Source organism: Lynx canadensis, chromosome F2 (genome assembly GCF_007474595.2).
Source record: "Lynx canadensis isolate LIC74 chromosome F2, mLynCan4.pri.v2, whole genome shotgun sequence".
Lineage (NCBI taxonomy): Eukaryota > Metazoa > Chordata > Mammalia > Carnivora > Felidae > Lynx > Lynx canadensis.
In genome coordinates, this window is record NC_044320.2 from 38,660,949 (window position 1) to 38,683,497 (window position 22,549).

General features: G+C 46.4%; 1 protein-coding gene across 1 annotated transcript; it reads right to left on the bottom strand.

Annotated features, from left to right (window-relative positions):
• Window positions 1–17,429: 17,429 nt before the first annotated feature.
• On the bottom strand, window positions 17,430–22,313 carry KCNS2 (potassium voltage-gated channel modifier subfamily S member 2). Its single transcript, XM_030304502.1, has one exon. It carries the CDS (start codon window positions 22,304–22,306, stop codon window positions 20,873–20,875), a length of 1,434 nt encoding a protein of 477 aa, XP_030160362.1. The 5' UTR covers window positions 22,307–22,313; the 3' UTR covers window positions 17,430–20,872.
• Between the last annotated feature and the right edge of the window lie 236 nt (window positions 22,314–22,549).

Sequence of the window (22,549 nt, forward strand, 5' to 3'; positions counted from 1 at the left end):
ATATCAGTAGTCAGACTCCCTGCCACCATTTTTTTCACTTGATTAATCTCTTTAAATTAAAGTGCTGATTTTAGGGGTTACTCTTCTGCCCACAAGACTTTGCCTACCAAATTACGAATGAACTCTGCCTCCTGGCCCTCAAGACCTGCATCATGCCCCAATGGACATGACCTCATCTTACATAATTGCTTTATTTGAGCCCTTTCTTCCACCAAACCGAACTGCTTTCAAACTCTATTATAATGATGTGATTTATTATTGGATTATAAGGTTCCTGGGAGCAGAGACTTGGTGTTTATCCATCTTGTTTCCCCACATTGCTTTCTCGGATGTTAAATGAAATCGGTAGCAAATAAAGTTTCATTGAATTGTATTAGCCCAAACAACAAAATTGTCATCACTAATCATAAAGGCTAATCTCTCTCCTTACACCCAGGTAATCACGTTGACAACAATAATACTAGCTTCAACCAGGTTTTGAGCATCTCCTAAGCCATGCACTTTCGATTTATTATCTCAAACCTTCATAACAAGATACAGTCTTTTTCTCAGAAAAGAAAGGATTGGAGAGATTAAATGAGGTCAGAAAGCTAGTCAATGCCAGCGTCTGTCTCCAAAATCTTTGCTTTTTCCACTAGACCACATTGCCTAATAAACACAGGAGGTCTGGCTTTAGAATGTTGGACGGGATTGCTAAGCCTGCTTGCTGATCTTAGAAAGAGAAGCTTTTCAGTTAAAACTTAGAAGAGGACCATTGTTAGCTGATGTGATCCTGTTCTCCATTTCAAATGGGACCTACATTTTCTGAAATGGCATCCTTCCTACATGTGGGGGAAAGAAAAAAAGCAGAATGCATTAAGTTTCCAAGATGACTTACACAAAGATTTTTTTTTACTTCGTTATTAGGGTATATTTGGAGTTCTTATGCCTTGAAAATCTATGTATTTTGTAAACTGAAATGTGTCCATTTCACTCCCTTACAAAAGCCTGCCTTGGTTAATGAGTATTTGGAGAAACACTAACCAGCATGGTTAGTACATGGACATGGAAAGTTAGTACATATACATGCAAAATACATGGCCTCAGAAGCGAAATTACCTGGGTTCAAATCCCAGCTCTTCCTTTACACTTTTATTGCCCTGGGCAAGAATAACCATTCAGCTAATCTGTGTTTCCATTTCTTCATCTGTAATAATGCAGCAATTGTGAAGATCAAATGTTCTGTATCAAATGTAAAATATTTAACAAAGTTCTTGGCATATGGCACATAGACATAGATTGAAAAATAAACTTTAGGGGTGCCTGGGTGGCTCAGTTGGTTAAGCATCCAACTCTTGATTTCGACTCAGGTCATAATCCCAGGGTCTTGGGATCAAGCCCTGAATCAATCTCCATGCTGAGCATGGAGCCTGCTTGGGATCCTCTTTTCTCCCTCTCTTTCTGCCCCCTCTGCCCCCTGTCTCAAAATAAATAAGCATTAAAAAAAAAAGAATGAAGAAAATGGCTCTGTTCTCCATTGATGAGCAAATTTATTAGAACTTCTAAAGTGCATTAGAGTCTCCTAGAACCCAGATGTGTGTTCCATTAAGGGCCTGGCCTACTCTCAGGTAGTGATTTGCACTGAGGAAAAGCATATTCAATTTTTAAGAGTGTTTTCTTTTCTATCTAAAACAAAGTAAATAGTAAGCTAAACATTCCCCTCACCCCTGCCTAAGACTCTCCTTTCTATTTTAGGGATATTGTTAGGACCAACATTTATGAAGACCCCTCTGGAAATTTCAAGTTTATGCCCTTAAAGTTTTGTTTCACTGAAGTTTTAGCATTCTTGGTCCTTAAAAATATGAGTCATGCAACTGATGGTTTCCCAACTTGCTTTGATCCCAGGAAGCTCAAAATCAAACTGACAGTTAAAAGCCTATGGTATTCTATGATCTGCATACTTCCATTTCCATGATCCTATACTTATAAAACCTGAAAATATTTTTTAAAAGAAAAAGAAAATATCTGTGGAGGTTTTGGTCCTTCTGCTATACTTAGAAGGATCTGGTTCCCTATTATGTGTAATTTTTATGTCTTCTGACAGGGTTCTTGTGGGTGTCAGATATGGTAATGAGTGTCAAGGGGGTTTGTTCTTGAGGTCCTGCACCTAGAACTCTGCTGGAATCTTCCACATGTGAGTCTTACCGCCCAAAAGGGTATGAGACTCCTAGATACTGAGATAACCCCTATCCTTCCTCTTTGGAAAGAAGACAAGCTAGAGAACACCATAATGCCCTTGGCTCCTGCACCTGTGCCCTTGGCAACCTGTTCAAATCACATTTACACAAAACCTGATTCAGGATGACCAGGCAAGCACCCTAGCTTCCAGCCCCGGGTCAGCCAACAGATCAGAATTGCTAAAGAAGCTTATCTACTTCTCAGGATTTTTCCATTCCTATTCCTCTATTCATATGCCACTTCATATTCACAATGAAAAGAGAAGGATATGAACCAAAAAATAGAGGAAAGCAAAGGGAAATAGATTTTGCCTAATATTAAAATGACAGTTGTACCCCCAAGTTACAAGTAGTGTCATACCCCACATTTCTTCGATAGAGAAACAAGTCTATTCCATTTCAATGGAAAGCACTCAAAGCTAACACGTTCTAAAATTTTTCTAGGAGAAAACTCAGTGCCTGTCCATGTTGAAACCAGACAACCAGTTTTGTCTTTTACATTTTTATAGAATTTTCCAAGGGGAGAGGGGTAGGGCAGGGGGGAAATGGGTGATGGGCATTGAGGAGGGCACTTGTTGGGATGAGCACTAGATGTTGTATGTAAGCGTTGAATCATGGGAATCTACCCCCAAAACCAAGAGCACACCGTATACATCGTATGTTAGCTAACCTGACAATAAATTACATATATATAAAGAATTTTCCAAGGTGAACTGTAATTGGTTGAGTGGAAGTTAAACAGCACCTGATACTAAAGCTCTCAGTTTTTACATATTTTCTTTTTTTTTTTAAGTTCCATTTATTTTGAGAGAGAGGGAGAGAAAGGGTGTGTGCAAGTGGGGAGGGGCAGAGAGAGAGGGAGAGAGAATCCCAAGCAGGCTCCACAATGTCAGCACAGAGCCTGAGGATGATGTGGGGCTCGATCTCACGAACCATGAGATCCTTACCTGAGCCAAAATCAAGAGTAGGACGTCTAACCCACTGAGCCAGCCAGGCTCCTGTACATACTTTTCCTAATGTTCCAGTGTGTACAGAGCATGCGGGATGGAGGCAGGCCTCCAGCTGTGCATTCATTCAGCCTCCCCATTTATTCCATGACAGCTTGCTTTCCTATTTAAAAAGAAAATTCTTAGCAAAAATATTCCAATGAGAAGACATAATAGCACTTGAAACTAAAGTCTTTGATGTTAAGAAACAAGATGCTTGGAAAAATCTGAAACATAGAACCGTTCCATCATTAAGGAATCATTTTGTGGATTCATGAATTCATTTTCTGTTGACCTTTCACAAAGTATATAGTTTTTTTAAAGGTGTACCAGCTGATGACCATAAATCAGTTAACGTGCTTAGAATGTGGACTTTGGAAATTATTTCTGATATCGATAGACTAATGGACCTGGGCCTTAACAAGTTTCAGCAAGGATTTTCAATTTTGAAAGTAAATTAATTGCTTTAACAAGCAAGTTGTAATTCGGGATATGATTCCAGAATCTGAGTGTGGCAGGCAATCACAGAAATTCAAACACAATGTTTTTAAAGTTCTTAATGCAAAATTATTTCAATTTCACACAAATATAATGAGTTGCTAGTGTTTTTAGGTCAATGACTTCTATTGTCTTGCCAAGTACCCTGACATGTATTCAAAGCAATGACCCATATATGTATCGTGTGTAGAGATATATATGCTATTTGTCTATAGTAACCATTTCTAGCTTGGCTGAAAGGAAGCAATAGCTTCTTCTGGTAGAAAAGGGCCCTACTGTGTCCAATTTGAAACAAATTCAGTGCTTTAGTCCTTGAGGCCATTATGAAATGACAAAAAAGCTTGTCTCTTACAGATTGGGACTCCTCAAAAGTAGGTGTCTTTGAAGCTCTGCCACTAACTTGCTGCATGACCTTAGGTGAGTTGTTTGACCTTGCATAAGTCCCACCTTCTTTACCAGAGAAGAGCTTCGGGGTTGTGAAAGGTGGATGAGACACACACGGAGAGCACGCTGCCCAGCACCCAGAAGGCTCCAGTGACTTGCTCTCTTTACTCACCAACAAACATCCACTGAGCACCAACTACATGCCAGCTTCCCAGCTAAGTGTGGGAACACAGAAATGAAGGCGACATGGTTCCTGTCTGCCCAAGAGCTGGTGCATATCGCCGGGTGCAGGGAATAGATACACGAGTGTGGTGAGTGTAGTAAAAAGGATACCACAAATCCCTGTGGCCGCAGGAATTGAGGAAGTCTTCACTGAAGCGATATTTGAACCGGGCTTTGAAGCTTGGGAAGGCAAGAGAGGGAGAAGGGCACTATGGGGAGGGCAGAACATATAGGAAGAACATATAGGAAGGCAGAGAGATGAGAAAGAATATACGGTATATCTTTCAGTGTCTAAGAAAGTTTATTGCATAATAATGTGTGTAGTGGAAAAGCATCAAGGATCATTTGCTTTGCTTGCTCTCTCTGCCCTGCAATTTAGGAGGTGGCCCGTTTAGGGTTTTGTTTTGTTTTGTTTTGCCAAGTCACTGAATGTTTTCGAGATCAATTAATTGCAAGTAATATCTGGCCTATTTCCTGGTGCCCATGTCTACCAGTCACACTCAGCTGCACTCATTTCCATTCTTTGATAGTATATGGAAGAAATGTTGTCTGTGGTGGCTCGCTGAGGTTGACTGTTGGGGCAAAGGAGCCAGAGAAAGGTGGGGAGAGGGTCAGCAGCCGCATCTAAAGGAATAGGCTTGTGCTCAGTTCCTCAAATCGCTTCACTGGCTGTTTGCCTCGACTGAAACATTGATCTCCTTTTTGTCAGTGGTTTTTCTCTCAAGACCTTCAGCGTTTTCCACCTCCAATCAAGGCAATTACCAAAGGAGAGGGCAGGAACATAAAGGCTAACAAAGTAGCATAAATTAAAAACAAATGTAACAAGATAAGACAAAAGGGAGACAAAAGTAGAGCAGCAGTCTGGAGCCATGAATCACATTAACAAAAAACTGCTTACCATGAATTTGGTTCAAAGCTTCCTAAGGAGCCCAAGTGAAGAAGGAAACCAGACACAGTTTAGATACCATCGAACTCAGCTGTTCAATATGGCAGCCACTAGCACTGGAAAAGAAGCTAGTCCAAGTTGAGATGAATCCTGGGTAGAAAGATACACATCGTATTTCAAAGACTTAGTATAAAAGAAAATGTAGAATATATCATTCGTATTTTTTAATGTTGATTACATGTTGAAGTAGTATTTTAGATATATTGGGTTAAAATATCTTAATAAAATTAGTTTTATCTATTCCTCTTTTAAAAAAATACAACTACTAGAAAATTTAAAATTACAGCTCATGTTTGTGGTTCTCATCGTGAATCTATTAGACAGTGCTGGTCTATAAGATAAAAGCATTCATCAACTGATGAATGGATAAAGTGTGGTATATTCATGCCAGGGAAGATGGTTCAACAATCAAAAGAATGAAATAATGGGTACAGGGTTTCTTTTGGGGGTGATAGCCGTGTTTTAAAATTGTGGTAAAGGCGGCATAACTCTGACTATATTACAAACCACTGAACTGTAAACCTTAAAAAAGGAATACAATGTACTTAGCTATGTTATAGTAATAAAATAGAAGTTTTTGAACTTTATCAGGTCGGGGGTGGGGGTACGGTGTGGAATAAAAGCATACTCGTTTGCTCAGAAGAAACTCGAGTCTTCTTAGCACCAGGTTAAGAAGTATCTCTCTAAGGGCACCCACTGGAAAGCATACCATCCCTATTTAATTTAACATCAATATTCATTACCAATATTCTCAGAGCAAACACAGGGATGACTTTTGCAGATCTGTCTTGCATGGTGTTTTCAATTTTTGTCAGTGGCGCCGTACTCTGTTTGGCAAACACCTACATGCTAATGGCACTCAAATTCCTGCCTTCAGCCCAAGTCTTCCCCTTAAAACCCCATACCCAGGCATTCTTAATGTCTCACGCATACTTCACGTTCAACATGACCAAACACCATCCCCCCTGTATTTTCTACCCAGTTGGTGCTACCATATACCATCCCTTCACCAATGCCAGAAACCTAGGATTCTTTCCATTTTCATTGTCTTTCCACCCACACCCTCCCTCTGCCAATTCAGGCTTTCCAGTAGTTCTCGAATCCGTGTCCTCATCTCCATCCTCTCTCCACTGCCCCTCAAGCGTTCATCATCTGCATCCTGGAAGACTGCAGCAGCCCCTTAACTGGTCTCCGCTCCAGTTGTTCCCTTCAAGTCATCCCCTCCATCATTTGCTGCCACATCAATCCAGAACACAATGGGTTCTTATCACCTGCAGGATAAAGTTCATTAAAGCAAATATGGCTCTCTAAGACCAGGGCCCTGTCCCCCTCTCTCTTCTCAGCTCCGAACACTCCTTCAAATGGCCTATGTCTTCTGCTGCCCACCCCTCCTGAACCTGAAGTGGCCAGTTGCAACTCATCCTGTCAACTCAACTTAGGGATGCCTCCTCTGCGTGCCCAGACATGGATCACCATCACTGAGCTTTCCATATTGCATTATTATAGTATCTACTCATTCTTCTTTCTTTCCTATCACCTAAGCTGCCCAAGAGCCAGCACTGTGCCCATGTTTTCCTAATCTATGTAACAACAGCACAGGCCCTGACATAGCAATGTTTAATAACTGCTTGTTGAATAAGGGATGATCACAGATAAAAGAAGTATGATTTAAATTTTGGGTCTATGCAAATAGCCAAGAAATCTTAGAAACCCAACTTTGAGGTACTAACTACCCTTATCTGTTTCCATGAGGACACACTGTGCCTCCAGTGTCATTCGGTATTTGCTGAACGGGTGGATAGGAAGATAAAACAACGAATGAACAAAGGTACAGGCAGAGAGGTGAACTGAAAACAAATGGCTTTCATGAGAATAGGGCTGACATTCACAAAATTATATCTCTGTCATCTCCCAAACCAAGATTACTCAGTATCTAACACTTTGGAGCCTCGGGAAGCATTTATTTTTCCCTTGAGCAAATAATTATTCGATTGAATGTGAAAATTCATGTGACAAATATCGCTGTATTTTTGCATCCAGCTATATTCTAAGGCCTGAATGAATATACCCCAGGTTCTAAAAGGGAAGACGTGAACTGCTTTAGTGCCATTATGTAGTGAAAATGGTCACATCTCTGGAGTTCTAGACCCTTTGATTCATACAACACAGACTGATGTGTCACAGAAATACGAAAAAGGGAGCAGAATCTTTCTTTTATTTAGCTCTGAGACAGTGTAATTTTTGTTTCTATGATTCTGTACGAAGAGTGAAGGGTATCCATGTTTCTCAGAACAGTCTCAGGGCTTCCTGCATCATGAGGCACCAACCACAGCATTAAAAAGTGCTTTATAGGGGCGCCTGGGTGGCGCAGTCGGTTAAGCGTCCGACTTCAGCCAGGTCACGATCTCGTGGTCCGTGAGTTCGAGCCCCGCGTCGGGCTCTGGGCTGATGGCTCGGAGCCTGGAGCCTGTTTCCGATTCTGTGTCTCCCTCTCTCTCTGCCCCTCCCCCGTTCATGCTCTGTCTCTCTCTGTCCCAAAAATAAATAAACGTTGAAAAAAAAATTAAAAAAAAATAAAAATAAAAAATAAAAAGTGCTTTATAAAATGAAAGATTCAGTTGATGTGGTGAGAAAATAAAAATGTCCTTGCGTGCAGTACAGTTAGAGAAAGGCTATATATTTTACTACCAGTTCTAGTTCTTAGTCTATACATTTGCTAACTGTGTGATTAATATGAAAGATCCAAGCACTGATGACAGACCTGCAATCATCACCACACAAAAGGTAGTGAAAAAGATAGTATTTGTAATGCTTCTAAAGCACAAAGCTGAGAAATTAGTTTAATGGTAAGAAATTCTCAGCTTAATGACACATTCATGCACAGGAGCTAGCAAAAAAGTGCTTCGGGAAACTAAATGAGCTCTAGGCATTTAGACACCAGACATTCAGATGATTGGAACATGCCTCAACTAGAAACACACCCGAAATCTCAGAGCTCAGTTGAGGGCTAACAGAAGAACAGGTCCTGTGCTTTTGGGAGCTTGACGGACTGGGGAGGAGAGGTGTTTGTGCTAGTCCAGGAGAAGTCACTGAAGGCTTGAATTATGACAGGGGACTGGTGACAGGGAGGAGAGGGCAAATCCAAGGACTATTTGGGAGATTGAACCAGTGGGGTCGGTCGACTAAGTGGGATTGGGGGATACAAAAGAGTGAGAGGTCAAGGATAGCACTGAGGACCCCAACTTGGGCCACCCTAAACTATGATACCGTTAATCAGAATAGGAGTGGATTTGAGGGGTAGGATAATGAGTTAAGATTTAGACATGTTGATTTTACATGCCTATGAGATACCCCCCAGCAGGCATCCTGGAGGCAGGTGGAAGCATGAATCTGGAGCTGGATGAGGGAGTAGTGCTGGAAATGAAGACTTTTGTTGTCAAGTAGAAGAGTGGACAGAAAGAACAATTGGAGACTGAGCCAAGTGAAGGAAAAGGGGAAATGACCAAGGATAAAGCCCTGGGGAGATTGGCAGGACAAGAAGAAGAGCCAACGGATTTTTATAGTAGGCAAGGAGGTATGAGGGAGAGCTGGAAGTCAAGAGAGGAGAAACTTCAGGGAAGAGATTCCTCACTGCTTGTTGTGACACATAGTAGACACTCAATAAATGTGTATTGAACAAATAAATATGGTAACTACTGAGTTTCTATTTGACTTTATTTTTTAATGTTTATTTATGTATTTGGGGGGGGGAAGAGAGTCCACCCACATGAGTGGGCGGAGAGGGGGAGAGAGAGAGAGAGAGAGAGAGAGAGAGAGAGAGAGAGAGAGAGAAATCCCAAGCAGGCTCTTGCAGAGCAGAGTTCGACACTGCACTTGAACTCAAGAACCCATAAGATCATGACCTGAGTCAAAACCAAGAGTCAGACACTCAACCAACTGAGCCACAAGGTGCCCCTCATTTGACTTTAAAACAAAATTTATGTTTGTGTTCATTCATACTCTAGTGGTTATGACTGTTGGCTTTAGAACCAAATGGAAGTGGGCTGGAGCCCAGCTCTGCCACTTTCCAGTTGGATGGCCTTGGACAAGGTACTCAGCACTCAAATGAAGATAATATTACTCACCTCATTAATTGAGTATCAGAGGGGGATGACTAAATAAACTCTGGGGCAACGGCTGCTAGGAGCAGGTAACAAGAATAGAGTTGGTTTTTATGAACTGACATGGAAAAAATTCCCCGAGTGAAACAGGCATTTTCAGAATGAGCAGTTTACAAAACTACTCTTCAATATGCCAGGTATAACGATCTGTCTATATACGTCAATAGGAAGTTCTGGAGGATATACACCAATACAATAATAGCAGTGACTCTGGGAGGGCTGGGACTGAGGTTGGAGGGTCATGTGGGTTTGAGTGCTTCCTATAAAGCTTAATACTTTGTATGACAGACATATTTGGCTATTGCCTGTATAATTACAAATTGATTCACTTTAAAAATACATTTAAAAATTATTCACCCTCCAGTGTTGTAGTGAAGACTTCAACGAGACAATGACTATAAAATTTGTTTCCTGGCACAAAGAAGCTCTTGTTACACAGACTATATTCACTGTACTGGAAAAGGCAACAGGAAACAATATTTCTGAGCACTGACTCTGCCTGGCACTTTCTTTACATGACATATTCTAGAAGGTAGATGCTTTGTGTGGCCTTGGGCTACTTAGTTATTTAACCCCCCTCTGCTTTACTATCCTCATCTACAAAATAAGAATAATAACAGAACCTGTTTTATAGGGTGTTGGGAAATAGAAAGATAGATGGATGGATGGATAGATAGAGATAATAGAGAGAGAGAGAGAGATAAAGAGATAGATACATAGATGATAGATAATAGAGATAGAAAGATGGATGGATAGATAGAGATAATAGAGAAAGAGACAGAGAGAGGATACTAGAGATAGATACATAGATGATAGCTCGCGCTCCTCGCGCTCGCCCGCTGGCTCGCTCGCTGTCCTCGCGCGCGCTCCTACGCGCTCGCTCCCTCGCTGCTCGGTCGCTCGCTCGGGCTCCGTCCTCGCGCGCGCGCGCCCGCGCGCGCTCCTCGCGCTCGCTCCCTCGCTCGGTCGCTCCTCGCGCTCGCCCGCTGCCGCTCGCTCGCTCGCTCGCGCTCTCGAGCCCGCGCGAGCTCATAGAGATAGATAGAAAATAAATAAATACATAAAGCTAAGTATGGAATAAATTTGCCTTAAGATTGCCAGCCTAGGAGATATAAAGGCCCTTCATATGCTTGGGGCTCTCAGAGCCTCCGGCCATGGCGTTCCCCACGCCTGATCTGAATTCCTCCTAACTCCTCGCCCAGCATCCATGTCTGTGTAGACCCCCAGAGCAGCTCCCATCCCTCTGCTCAGCCCTCTTGGTTCTGTCCTGGTCCAGAGGAGCAGGTTGTATGGTAGCCGCAGCTCTTCCTCCCAGATCCTGCCTCCAGCAACCTGGGGACCTGCTTTTCTCTCCGATGCCCCTCCTCACAGTAAGGCCTAGTGCAGATGTCACCTGTTTGCTGAAGGCAGCAGAGGTGCCGCGTTGTGCCCAACACCTCAGCCAGCGCACAGCAGGTGACACGTTCACAGGGGCACAGGCCCCACCGGCTTCGTGAGTGTGCCAGCCAGTGACCCGCAGAGGCCACTCAGCATGCAGACTGCCATGTGCTTAGCTAGCCACGATGAAGACGCATGTCAGTGAAGGGCTCAGATAGAGTTTTTGGGTTTGGGTTTTCGCTAGAAGATCAGCAATGAAATATTAATGTCAAGACTGCCCCTCTGACCAGTACAAAGCAATGCCTGCCATTCCATAGAGGGGACATCTAACGCCCTCTGCTCCAAAGCCTGACGGTGTGGGTGATCTCTGTTGGACCCTGCCCCAGAGGGATGGGGTGCCTATACATTGATCCATTTTGACATTACTCACCTGCACACTGGCTCAGGCATTAGTCATTAGCCAGTAGGAATGTCCCGGCAGCCCTTCCTCGGTCCTGGAGCTCATTCAGAAATGTGCATCACAGGGAGTCTGTCCCTTCCAGTCTTACTGGTGGCACTGACCAACATGTCACACGTGTCCAGCCTGGGAGGCTTTGCTAAGGGATGCTCATTCAATGAAAACCCTTTATGAGGCCTCCCAACCCTGCTTCAGTCACGCGGCAGGTCAGACGGACTCCCCGGCAACCTGTGATTTGTCTACTGCCCCCCCCCCCCACCCCGGTAAGAGACCTGAACTCTACACTTCACGCCGGCCCCTCTGCCCTTGGCTTATTTATCACTTGTCAGCATTTACTCTGTGCCAGGCACCGTGTTGAGCACTGGAGATAAATAACTCTGCACTCATGGAGCTTCCAATTAGCGGAGGTGACAGACCCCACCCAATAAACAAAATGACAAATTGCAATGGGAGCTAAGACGAAAAGGTACTGGCTGCTTTGAGACATAAAACAGAGGCATCCGTGGCAGAAGAACTTCAATTAAATTGGGGGGAATGCAGGGAAAGCCTCTCTATGAAGATAGTGTCGATGAGAGTCCTGGAGAGCGGCTATTTCCACCGCTTTCCCCTCTCATTTCACCCCCACATTCACAGACACACAGTGGCACAAACACACCCACATACATACACACGGGCACATAGACACAGATTCACAGAGAGACCCGCACACACACACAGACACATGCACACACATATACGCAGGCGCATACACAGGTGCACATCCCTGTGTGACACGTCAGAGATGCTCCTGAAAGGCCACGTGAGGCGTCTTTTCACCCAATGTCACACATATGAAAGTATTCGGGACTGAGGGCACGTGAAGAAGCTGTTTCCATTTCACTCAGCGCTGCGCTTGGCAAATGGCTTAGCACTCCGCCAGATGATGGCTCTTGGTTGATTTAACTCTGCTTCTCGGTTCCTTTCTTGGCATCATTTGCTGAGGCCAGCACTCCAGTCTCTCTGAATATGTGACATCTGCACATTCCAGTTTCCAGGCATCAGCTCGTCCCTGAAACATCAGCTCAAATGAGTCCTTTAACATCAGGACTTGGAGCGTCTGTTAGTTCTGACGCTTTGACACCCATTTACATATTCCCATGGTGGGTGGGGGAGGGTTCAGGTAAATGTGAAGGTCAGTAGGACATTTTGACTTGACTGGGATTTTTATCGTTTACTTTTTAACATGAGAGGGCTTTTTAAAAAAACGAGACTACTGAATAATCAGTGATCTCATGTTTTAAAATTGGCAGATTACATAGTAGTATATTTAAACGCCTCCAGTCGTTGGCTGCCCAGCTTCACAGCACAGTGGAAGCTAGTGACTTCACCTGCCATGAGAAAGAGCCCAGAATTACTTCGGGGGCCCCATCAGTTCCTGCCAGCACCTCATCCACAAACAGCACTCAAATCTCGAATCTGGGAGAGGCATAAGGAAAGCTGTCTGGCTTCTCTTTTAGCGAGCGGTGGGAAAGCCCAGGGACATCCTTGGTTTTGTGCACTGCAGTTTCCCACCTCTTCTCCCGCGTGTTCCACCAAAGAAACGCAGGCTACAACCCTGCGATGGTGGCCTTTGTAATAACTGCCCCTGAGCACGGTGGGTTACAATTCAGCTGCTCCCCGTAGAGTCAGCCCTGGCAGACCCACAAAGTTTGCCAGAAAAATCAATACGAAGCTGACAGATCAAAAGTGAGTCATGCCAGCTCGCCTCTTAGGAAATGGTTAGATGGGTGTCTGACTGATAACACCTCAGTTCTTTTCATAGTAGGTCTGAAAATAGCTCAGAATTCTTTAAATGTCTGGAGATGTAGGCGACGGAAAGAGTTTTGAGTGGAAAAACACCTCCTGGAGAACCCCAACTCTGTTTCTACCATATCCCCCAGTCTGCCTGCCTCATACCACATCCCTGGGTGTCCAGGAATGACTCAGTGCTGGACAGGCCCACACACTCTTTGGGAGACCATGAGCCTAGGAGTCAGGATTGGCCATCCCGGACAGGTGGTGAGCCTGGTCATCCAACATTCAATCCCTCCATGCTGCCAACTTTTGTGTCCCTTGTTACCAATCTCTATGTCCCCATCACCTGCCCCTCATTGCCCCACTTAATGGCAACTTTTCTCTGTCCTTGAGCCTGATGCCGATTTTTCACCTCCTTAGCTGTGACCCTTCATGTCCATGGTGCTTATGTGCAAGACGCAGTCAAGAGAGGAGTGATAAAACCTGGTGTCCACTGGGCGGGGAGTTGAAGGAGAGGGTGAGTTCTGTAAGGGGGATCCCTGAGCCACTATTTCTCGGTGAAGGGTTTGAACACCACTTGCATCAAAATCACCCAGCAGCATTTTAAGAATACAGATTCCCGGAGACCTACTCCCAAGGGTCTGATTTTGTAGATGGAGTGATGCCCAGAAATCTACTTTGTTGAAAGCTCCCCAGATGATTTCAACGCACAATAAAATGGCTTAAAGCCTATACTGCTTAAGGGCCATGAGCAATACCCTTTACATTTGCTTCCCTTACATCAATATGGTGCTTGGCAATTAGCTGTCAAGAAATGATTGCTGTGGTGAGTAGATGTCTAACTAAATGGAGAGGATTCAAGGATGACTAAAATTCCTGGGTGGCTGAGAGCACTGTGTTTCCATTGCCAGAAGTGGGGGAGAAGGCGGGAGGAAGAGCAGGCTTGCGCTAAAGGTGAAAAGTCCAGTTGTAGATATGGTGACCCTCGAACGCATGGGCAACGTACACGGGGCTCAGAAGTGACGTGGGGTCAGGCAAGGGGACATGCAAGTCGTGTGCACACTAGTTGAGGCTGCTGCTTGGGTAAAGTGCATTGCAGGCTGCTACAGACAAAAGTTGGGGGGAAATGCATGATCAAGAGGGTCAGAAGGAGGACAAAGACCCAATGGGAACGTGAGAGAGAGAAGCAGAGCCCTCGGGAGAACCAGCAATGTGCAGTGTCCAAAAAGTAAGAGAGGAGGGAGTGCAAAGAACTTAGAGGTTGGCCTAGGTGGGTGAAATTTGGGGGAGCCTGAGAACCGAGGAAGGGGCACCGAATTTAGCTATCAGAAAAGCACTGGTGATCTTCAAAAGAGCAGTTGGAAGAGAGTGGGAGGAACAGACGCCAATTGCAGAGATAAAACAAGGAAATGGATGAAGAGGACAGCTGAGGCTGCCAGCAGAGATCACCCACCGGGAGTTTCTCAGGGGAAAAGAAGGAGATAAGATGACAGCTATCAGGGGCCAGCAGAGGAAGACAAAGCCCTGGGCCTCGCTCATCCCTGTGGCTGTCTGTCAGATGTGGTGGCCTGCTGCAGAGACCTTCCTTTCTTCTGTTCCTCTCTGTACCCTTCCTGGGCTATCTCACCCGTGGCCTCAACGTCCACCTCGCAGGTGAGGGGTCCTGTCCCAGTCTCCCCCCTGCACACCTCCATCTGCACGCTCCCAGGCTCTCAGGCAACACCACCGAACCTCAGGGACAGGTCCAGGGATTCCCTGTCTCTCTTGGTGGCACCACCACCTACCCCATCACCAACCAAGCCAGACCTCCAGCCATCCCAGCCTCCCTCTCCACATCCAGTCATTGACTGAATCCTGTAGAGCCAACCACCCTGGCAACCCGCTCTGCCCCTTCCTGTCCAGCCCACTCCCTTCGCATCTGACCTCAAATAGGTCTCCTGGCCCCTGCACACCTCCCCGCTGCTGCCAGAGTCGAGTTCTGACAGCACTGACTTGGTCAGATGTCCCACCCCAGTGACCAAAGAATGAAGCTCGAGCCCCTTCAGCCTCTTCTCTGGACTGGTTTGCACCGTGCTTCTTCTCAGCTCCTCTGACTCCCACGCGCTGGCCTGTGTGGGCCTCCTTGTCTGTGCTTGTGTAGGTCCCTGTTCACGGAGGTTTCTTCCCTTCCCTTCCCCCCCCCGCCGTGTCCCCATTTCAGACTCCCTCGGCCACCTGTGTCTGGCCAACAGCTGGCTATTTCTATCTGTACCCCAGAAGTCCCATCTTCAGAAGGAAACATTTGCTGCTCCTTTCCTTGCGTCCTCACTGCCCTCTTCATCCAAAACGCGTTTTGGAGCTTCCACGTCTATTCTGCCGGACCGCTCACCCCTTTGGTGGAGGCGGGCAATGGAAGCGCCAGGTAGATGGTGGCGGTGGACTCCAGAACCGGTCACCTCCCAAGAGGCCACTGGTGGACTCCGAGCAGGTGACGCTGACCAGGAATAAAATGAATTCAGGCCTAAAGTGACCACATCAAACTTAGCCTTTCCTATTCTCCCTAATTTTCCGTCTGCCCTTTCCCTTCAGTCTCCTATGCCTTTTCTTTCCTTCACCCTCTCCTCTGTCCCCTCCTGTGAGTTTCCTCTTTTCCCTGGCTTCTTTCTATCCCTTCTTCCTTCTGTGGGAGTTTGCACCAGCTCCTAGGCACGCCTGCCCCCTTTTCCCTGTTGTATCTCTTTCCCCTTCACCATGTCTTTGAGGCCTCATTTGTATCTACCTTCTACTAAAAGCATCCGCTTGTCACCTGCAGACACAATCATTTGCTTTGGACAATTTAGCCAGAAGGATGATAAGATTGACAAATGAGGTCACAGAATGAGGAAAATGTTGCAGATTTTCAGACCTACAGTATCAACTGGGTGTAACGCCCAGATAAGGTCCTTGGGCAGAGATGCCAGTTAAAAGTTCTCCTAAAAATAAGAGGAGATAATAACCATGCGAGCACAGTATGTAAGTTCTTCCCCACAGAGGTGTTCGTTTTCCTTTTAAGACACAAGGCATCCTGGTCTCAGAATATTCCTGAACATCCATTTTCTACCCCTGGTGGAGGGAGGACACCCGCTATGCCCCTCTGCGGCGATCGCAAGTGCCTTCTCCGTGCCGCGTGTGGGTCCCTCAGCACCCTTCCTCGGCCACTGCTGTGAGCCCGGAGGCAGGCTGACACAGCCTGTGGCATGCCCTTGCGCCCATTATGCAGAAGACACGTGCAGGCACCACGGCTCCTGAGAATTAAGTGCAGTGGGGGGTGATCCGTCTGCTCTGGCTCCACTCAGGGGCCCCGGGACCTCTTAGAAACAGGGTGGGCGATCCACCCTGCTTTACAAAGGGAACAGACATAAATGGCAAAGAGCCCCGAAGCCACATGGGATCAGTGTGATTTTCCTCTCTGTCCTTTGATTTAATAGCAGGAATTAGATTAGGTGTAAATAGTATAAAGCCCAAAGGAGACACCTGTAGGTTATGTTAAAACTCTATTCACCTGGCAGAGACCCCAGTCCCAACATTCCTCTGGTATCATGATCCCTGAAACTTCCATCTATCGTGGCTGGCTACTGAAGAGAGAAATGAGAGAAAACAGGTTCATGAGCAGTCCCTCTGCTCTGCTTAGGAATAAGTTTAGGATATCAGGACCGGCTCACTGTTACTATGTGGACGTAGAGGGGCCTGTAGAAATTCTGTTTCTCTATTGTGATGGAGAATTGGCCAGAGCTTTAAGGATGATCTAATCCAACCCTTTCACTTTGCAGCAGTGGGATGTAAGGCTCAGGCCAAATGATGTGTGTAAGATCACAGAACTGAAGGCAAAACTGGGAGTAAAGCTCAGGGACCTTCCCACAGACTCGCCGTGGCCTTTGCAACAGCTCGTGGTCTAGGGCACTACCAGGGTAAATGGGTGCTGAGGGCTGGTTCTATGTATTGCCCAGCAATACTCACACCAAACCAGCCAGGGCACTCAGGTTACCCAGGACCCAAGTTACTGTCGGGGAGGTACTGCAGCAGCAGAGACAGTGGCACCCGGCGGGCAGAGGGTTGGCATGGGCAGGCCCCCCAACAGTGGTGCTGAGCAAGACAGTGTAGGAGGGGATCACCCTGAGAGAGCTGTCTGTTTCACGAGGGCTCCAAGAATAAGTGACCATCCCTTCCACAAAGCAGCCTGGAGGCTCCAGATCCTGGTGAAAAGGGTACCACCTCTATATGCCTACAAAGAAGAAGTAACAGCTCTTCCTTCCCAACAAATGCTCAAAAAGCCTAGCCTTTCCTAGGAAACCCGGTCCCCCATGCCGAACACCTTTGCGGGGTTTGCCACTCCATACATAATTGAAGCGCCTTAAGGAAGCGTAAATAATCTTTTTCTATTTAATCTTCGGGGCTGGAGTCCTGAGTGCGTCAGCGTCCCTCCTCACTCCCGAGTCCAGGCACGGAGACTCGAGTGCAGCCACCAGACATAATGGTTCAGCAGGGCCTGTGTTAATGCTTGCACAGTAGTGTGTTAATGAGTGTTAAAACTGACATCGCAAATACAGCGTTCTCAATTTTGAAAATTACAACTCTGTAACAAGTCATGCTGTTAAAACATACAGGAAATACCAGTTAAGCCTTCAAGTAGACAACACGCAGCCTGTACAGATCACTGCTATCCCAAAGTGCAGAACAAATCATTTCCTTTGAAATGAGGCAAGAATTAGCAGGTAGTTCAGTTATTCGAGTACTAAGAGAAGTAGAAATAACAAATCCGAATATTAAATACCAATTACTACCTTAGGAGCTACAAATCGGCTCGGCATTGCAACATGCCCCTCCTCGGGAGCAAACCCAGGAAATGAGGGCCTTTGGCAGAAAACAAAAACCTATAACCAATATCCATGCGGTCAAGACACTGTGTCACTTCCCAACTGGCACTTTTGAAGTGCTCTTCACATACGTAGTGAGAAGAGCCTGGTCCATATATTTGTCCCAACGGCACTGGAAATGCTGAGAGGGAGCTGCTCTTGAGCCACAGCTGGAAATAAGCAACCTGAAGCTTCTATCGGGTCCCCCTAGAGGAGGTATATGGGTCAGTCTGACAGCTTCGTGGCCGAAGACATCACCTCATAATTATAGTCTTAACTCCAGAAACAGAGCACAAAATTAACCTGATCCTCCCTGATTAGTTTCAGAGGCCAGAAGAAACTGCTACATAAAGATGTTATCTAGTATCAGTCAGAGCCCAATTGAGAGCACTTGTGAACTCTGTCCCTCGGTGGTACTCTGGAGGAGAGGAAGGTTCTTTCTCCTGGGCCACAGTCAGGTGCCATCCTTTGTGGGAATTAACTCCAGGGTTCAAGCCAGCTGGGTTGTTCTCTCTCCCTCTTATCTGAAACCACCACTTGGAGAAGTCGATGCTATTAGGACATTCTCATGCTCAGAAGTGACTGCCGTTCCAGGATGGGCACAACAATATTTTATACAAGTGTATAAATATATACAAGAGATGTTAAAAAGACAGTCTCTAAAGCACTTTGGGATTCCCCCAATGAAAGGCACCAAAAAAATGCAAGTCATTACTAAAATGAAAAGTCAAGTTTTCTAGCGTTCGCATCTGCGAAGAGCAACCACTAGGGATATCTCTTTTTTGGTGGTAAAACCTGCCTGTTGAGAAAAATACTCATGAGAGTGACTGAGTTATTCTGCCTCCTTCCTTGTTTCAACTTTTTCATGACCTTTGTGGCCCGTGACCATGGACACCATGCTCAGTGACCTGGTACCATCATCCTTGCCAAACTGAATGGTCCTGACAGATTTGTACCCTCCCCTGCCCTCAGTGCAGCTGGGAATCGTTTCATAAATTCTCTGCCATCCAGTGCTGGAAACATGAGCCTAGTGCAAATGCTAAAAAACAACCTGCTCTTCTGACCTGGTGGCCAGTTGCCCCTAAGTCATCGCATCTCTCCTGATACTTCTGACCAAGAGACGAAGACGGTAAATTGTCTGGCATTAGGAAGTGGCCACCTCCTCGCCCTTCCCCCATGAGGCTCCAGTACGATGGAAGGATTTGAACTTGGAACTCAGGGGTGTAAGGGACTGGTGCATTCATCCAACAGATTGCTCACTCTGTAGAAGCCATGGCAACTCTAAGTAGCAAAGCCTTCTGACAAGATCCTGAGGTATGTGTTTTCTTCAACCAGCAGAAGACCCCAAACTTGCATAAAAAGCCAGCCTTTCTCCTCGCTGAGACCCCGGGATTCGGCAGCCTTTTCAAAGACCGAACAGTAACAAAAACCAACCGACGAACCACCTGACTACCTGGAAGATAACAGAGAACTACATTACAAAGAGGCCCAGATTGCCTTCACCATGTTGTGTGCTAGTTGACTGAAGTAGAGGAGAGAGGGCATTGTGGAGAAGGAAAGCGTTCTCAACCTTCAGCACAAGCGGAGAAATTTAAAGGTCTTTTAAGTAGCAGCAAGCTTTGCAAGAAGTTTGCCATTATATGTGACATTTTATGAAGTAACGATGTTTTGTCTTACAGCTCTTTCCTTGCTCCTGGCCTCTCCCCACCCTCTCCCGACGAAAGGCTGTTGAAAGGGAAATAATCACTACAGTATTTCCATCCTGGGTAAGCCACACAGCCTTCATTCATGCATGGCTATATTCTGAGTACACACTTGCACGCCGCCCGGTTTCCATGTCAAACCAGGAACTCTAGGGCAATTAGAGCATCCTATATAACATACTGTATCCTGGAAGCAAAATTACCTAAGTTCTGCTTGGAAATAAAAGGGCTCTCATTTTATGAGCTACCAGAGCAGGCAACAAAGTTTCTAAGCTACTGCCCTTGCTAGCAACCCAATAATGTTTGCCTCAGGGAGATAATACAACAGTAAACCTCTTTTTAGTTGAGAAAGACAACACGACCTTATTTCTAAACATCTTAAAAAAATAAATATTTCAAAAACATGCTTTGATCTAAGACATGGCAAAGTTTGGTCAATGGCCTAGACCAGGAACCTCAGCCAGAAATAAATGTCTCCACGGCCACCGTAGGAAAATGAAGGCCTGATTTTGAAGGTCTTCAGGTATCCCGCAATTTAGCCCCCATTTAGCTGAAGCCCTGTCCCTAATGCTTCTCTTTTGGGAAAAAAATACTCAACCTTCACCACATGTTTAACTAAGTAACATTCTCTAAAAGTGACATTTACGAGATGAACATCAGTGTACCCATGCAAGCCACAGAGTTACAGATGATTTGTAAAAACAACTCACAGCCTTGCATCGGTCATATGCGCTTAACTTCACGTTCTTTGTTTTGGTATCGAAACTAAATGAAAGCAATGGATAGAGAACTGAGATTTTGTTTTCAGCTGACTGGGCAAAATCTCATCACATCCTTGCTGACCTCACCAATGTGTTTCCACGGGACAGAGTTGTGGGGGCTTTTTGTACAGAACTCACATGACAACCTCAGAAACAAGAGCACAAACAACTCACAGACAGTACTGGGCCACGAGCACTAGAAGAGAGTACACAATAAACAGAAAAAATTAGCATTCTGGGTGGTACTCATCTGGCAGAAAGGTGAACATTTTACGCCCACGATGCAAAGACCAGTGAGTGTCATTTCATTGAAGGGTGCAAAGGCATGGTGTCTGACACAACACCCTCTAAAAAGGATTCTAAATACTGTAAAAGCAACCTGGGGTGCACAACCCATGCATCTCTCCCCTTTGGGGCTGGGCATACTCCTTACGCCATAACTCTAAGGTGCCTGGACTGTGCCAGAGGCACCAGAGGCAGCTCAGCAACGTAGGTTTGAGGATGACAAGTCCTCTCGGCTAATGTAGGGAATCATTTAAACTTAGTTCACTTGGTGAGCTCCTGCTCATGTTCGTCAGGCTTGCCATGAGGGATTTAACTTTATGTGCATAGTAGTCCCTTAAATTGACAGAGGGAACCTCCTTCATTCCATCTCCGAAGTCACAGCTGCGCATGGCACTCTCAAGTTGCTTTTGGCGCCGATAAAAGTGGGAGAACTTGTTGAAGATCAAGGTGATGGGCAGTACCACCACCAGGATACCCGCCAAGATGCAGGCAGAGGCGGTCAGCTTCCCTGCGGTGGTTCCCGGGACCACATCCCCATACCCCACAGTGGTCATACTGACGGTGGCCCACCACCAGCAGGCAGGGATGGTGGTCAGGCCCTCATTCTCCTCCTTTTCAATGGTGTAGGCCACTACAGAGAAGATGGAAATCCCCACAGAGAGATAGAGCAAAAGCAGCCCTACTTCTTTGTAGCTGTATTTCAGGGTGGCGCCCAGGGAGCGGAGGCCAGTGGAGTGTCTAGCCAGCTTTAAGATGCGGAAAATCCGCATCAGCCTCAGGACCTGGGCCACCCTGCCCAAGTTGGCCAGGGTAGGTGTGCTCTCTACCACCAGATTCACCACCAGAGTGATGTAAAAGGGTACAATGGACATGAGGTCAATAAGGTTTAGGGCATTCTTGAAAAATTTGAGGAAGTCAGGGGCCACAGCAAACCTGGCCACCAGCTCAAACGTGAACCAGGCGATACCAAAGTGCTCCACAATTTCGAACCTGGGGTCCTCTCCAGGGTTGCCCTGGCTGTCAGGTATTTGGAAGTCCGGCAGGCTATTCAGGCACATGGTGATGATGGACCCCAACACCACCAGGATGGACAAGATGCTGAAGACCCTGCTCAAGACCGAGTAGCCAGGGTTGTCCAGCGCCAGCCACAGCTGCCTGCGGAAGTTGCCCAGCGGCTGCCCATCAAACTTGGAGGCATCGTTGTAGAAGGCCAGGATCTCATCGAAGGAGGATGTGGTGCTCTCCTGGTCGCTCTGCTCATCCCACTTCTCCTGTTCAGGCTCCACTTTGCGGCCATGGTAGCTGTAGCTGCAGCAGGAGTCGATGAAGAACTCGTTTATGCCCCAGTACTCGATCTCCTGGCTGAAGGAGAAGACGCACAGCTCGGCCATGACGTGAAGCTTGCCAGTGTGGTAGAAATGCAGCACATAGGGGAAGAGCTCGGGGTTGCGGTCAAAGTAGAACTCACGCTGGACATCGTCGTAGTCATCACAGAGCTCCAGAATGGCCTCGCGCGAGTGGCAGAGCAGCAGGCGGCCCAGACGCGTCTCAGGAAAGCGCAGCAGGGTGTGCGAGCGCAGCCGCCTCTTGAAGCCTCCTACGTTGATGCGGATCTCTCCATCTTCGACGTTGGCCTCCGACACGTCCCACAGGCTCCGGCGGGTCATGCTGGAGACGCCCGGCCGCCCGTGCCACGCGGGGGCGCTACACCTGAAGGCGGAGGAAACGGCGTCCTGTGAGCGCGGGGTGCCCAAGACCACGGCTCCCCTCTCCTGTCTCCCCACCCCTCTCTGGCGAGCCCAGTCCTCCCCAGGCGGGCCTCTGGGGGCTGAAGGGCACTGGGATAGGGGGAAGGTTCCGTGGGGTTTGGCCCCCTCCCAAGGAAAGGTTTGGGAGGAGAAGGTATGTTT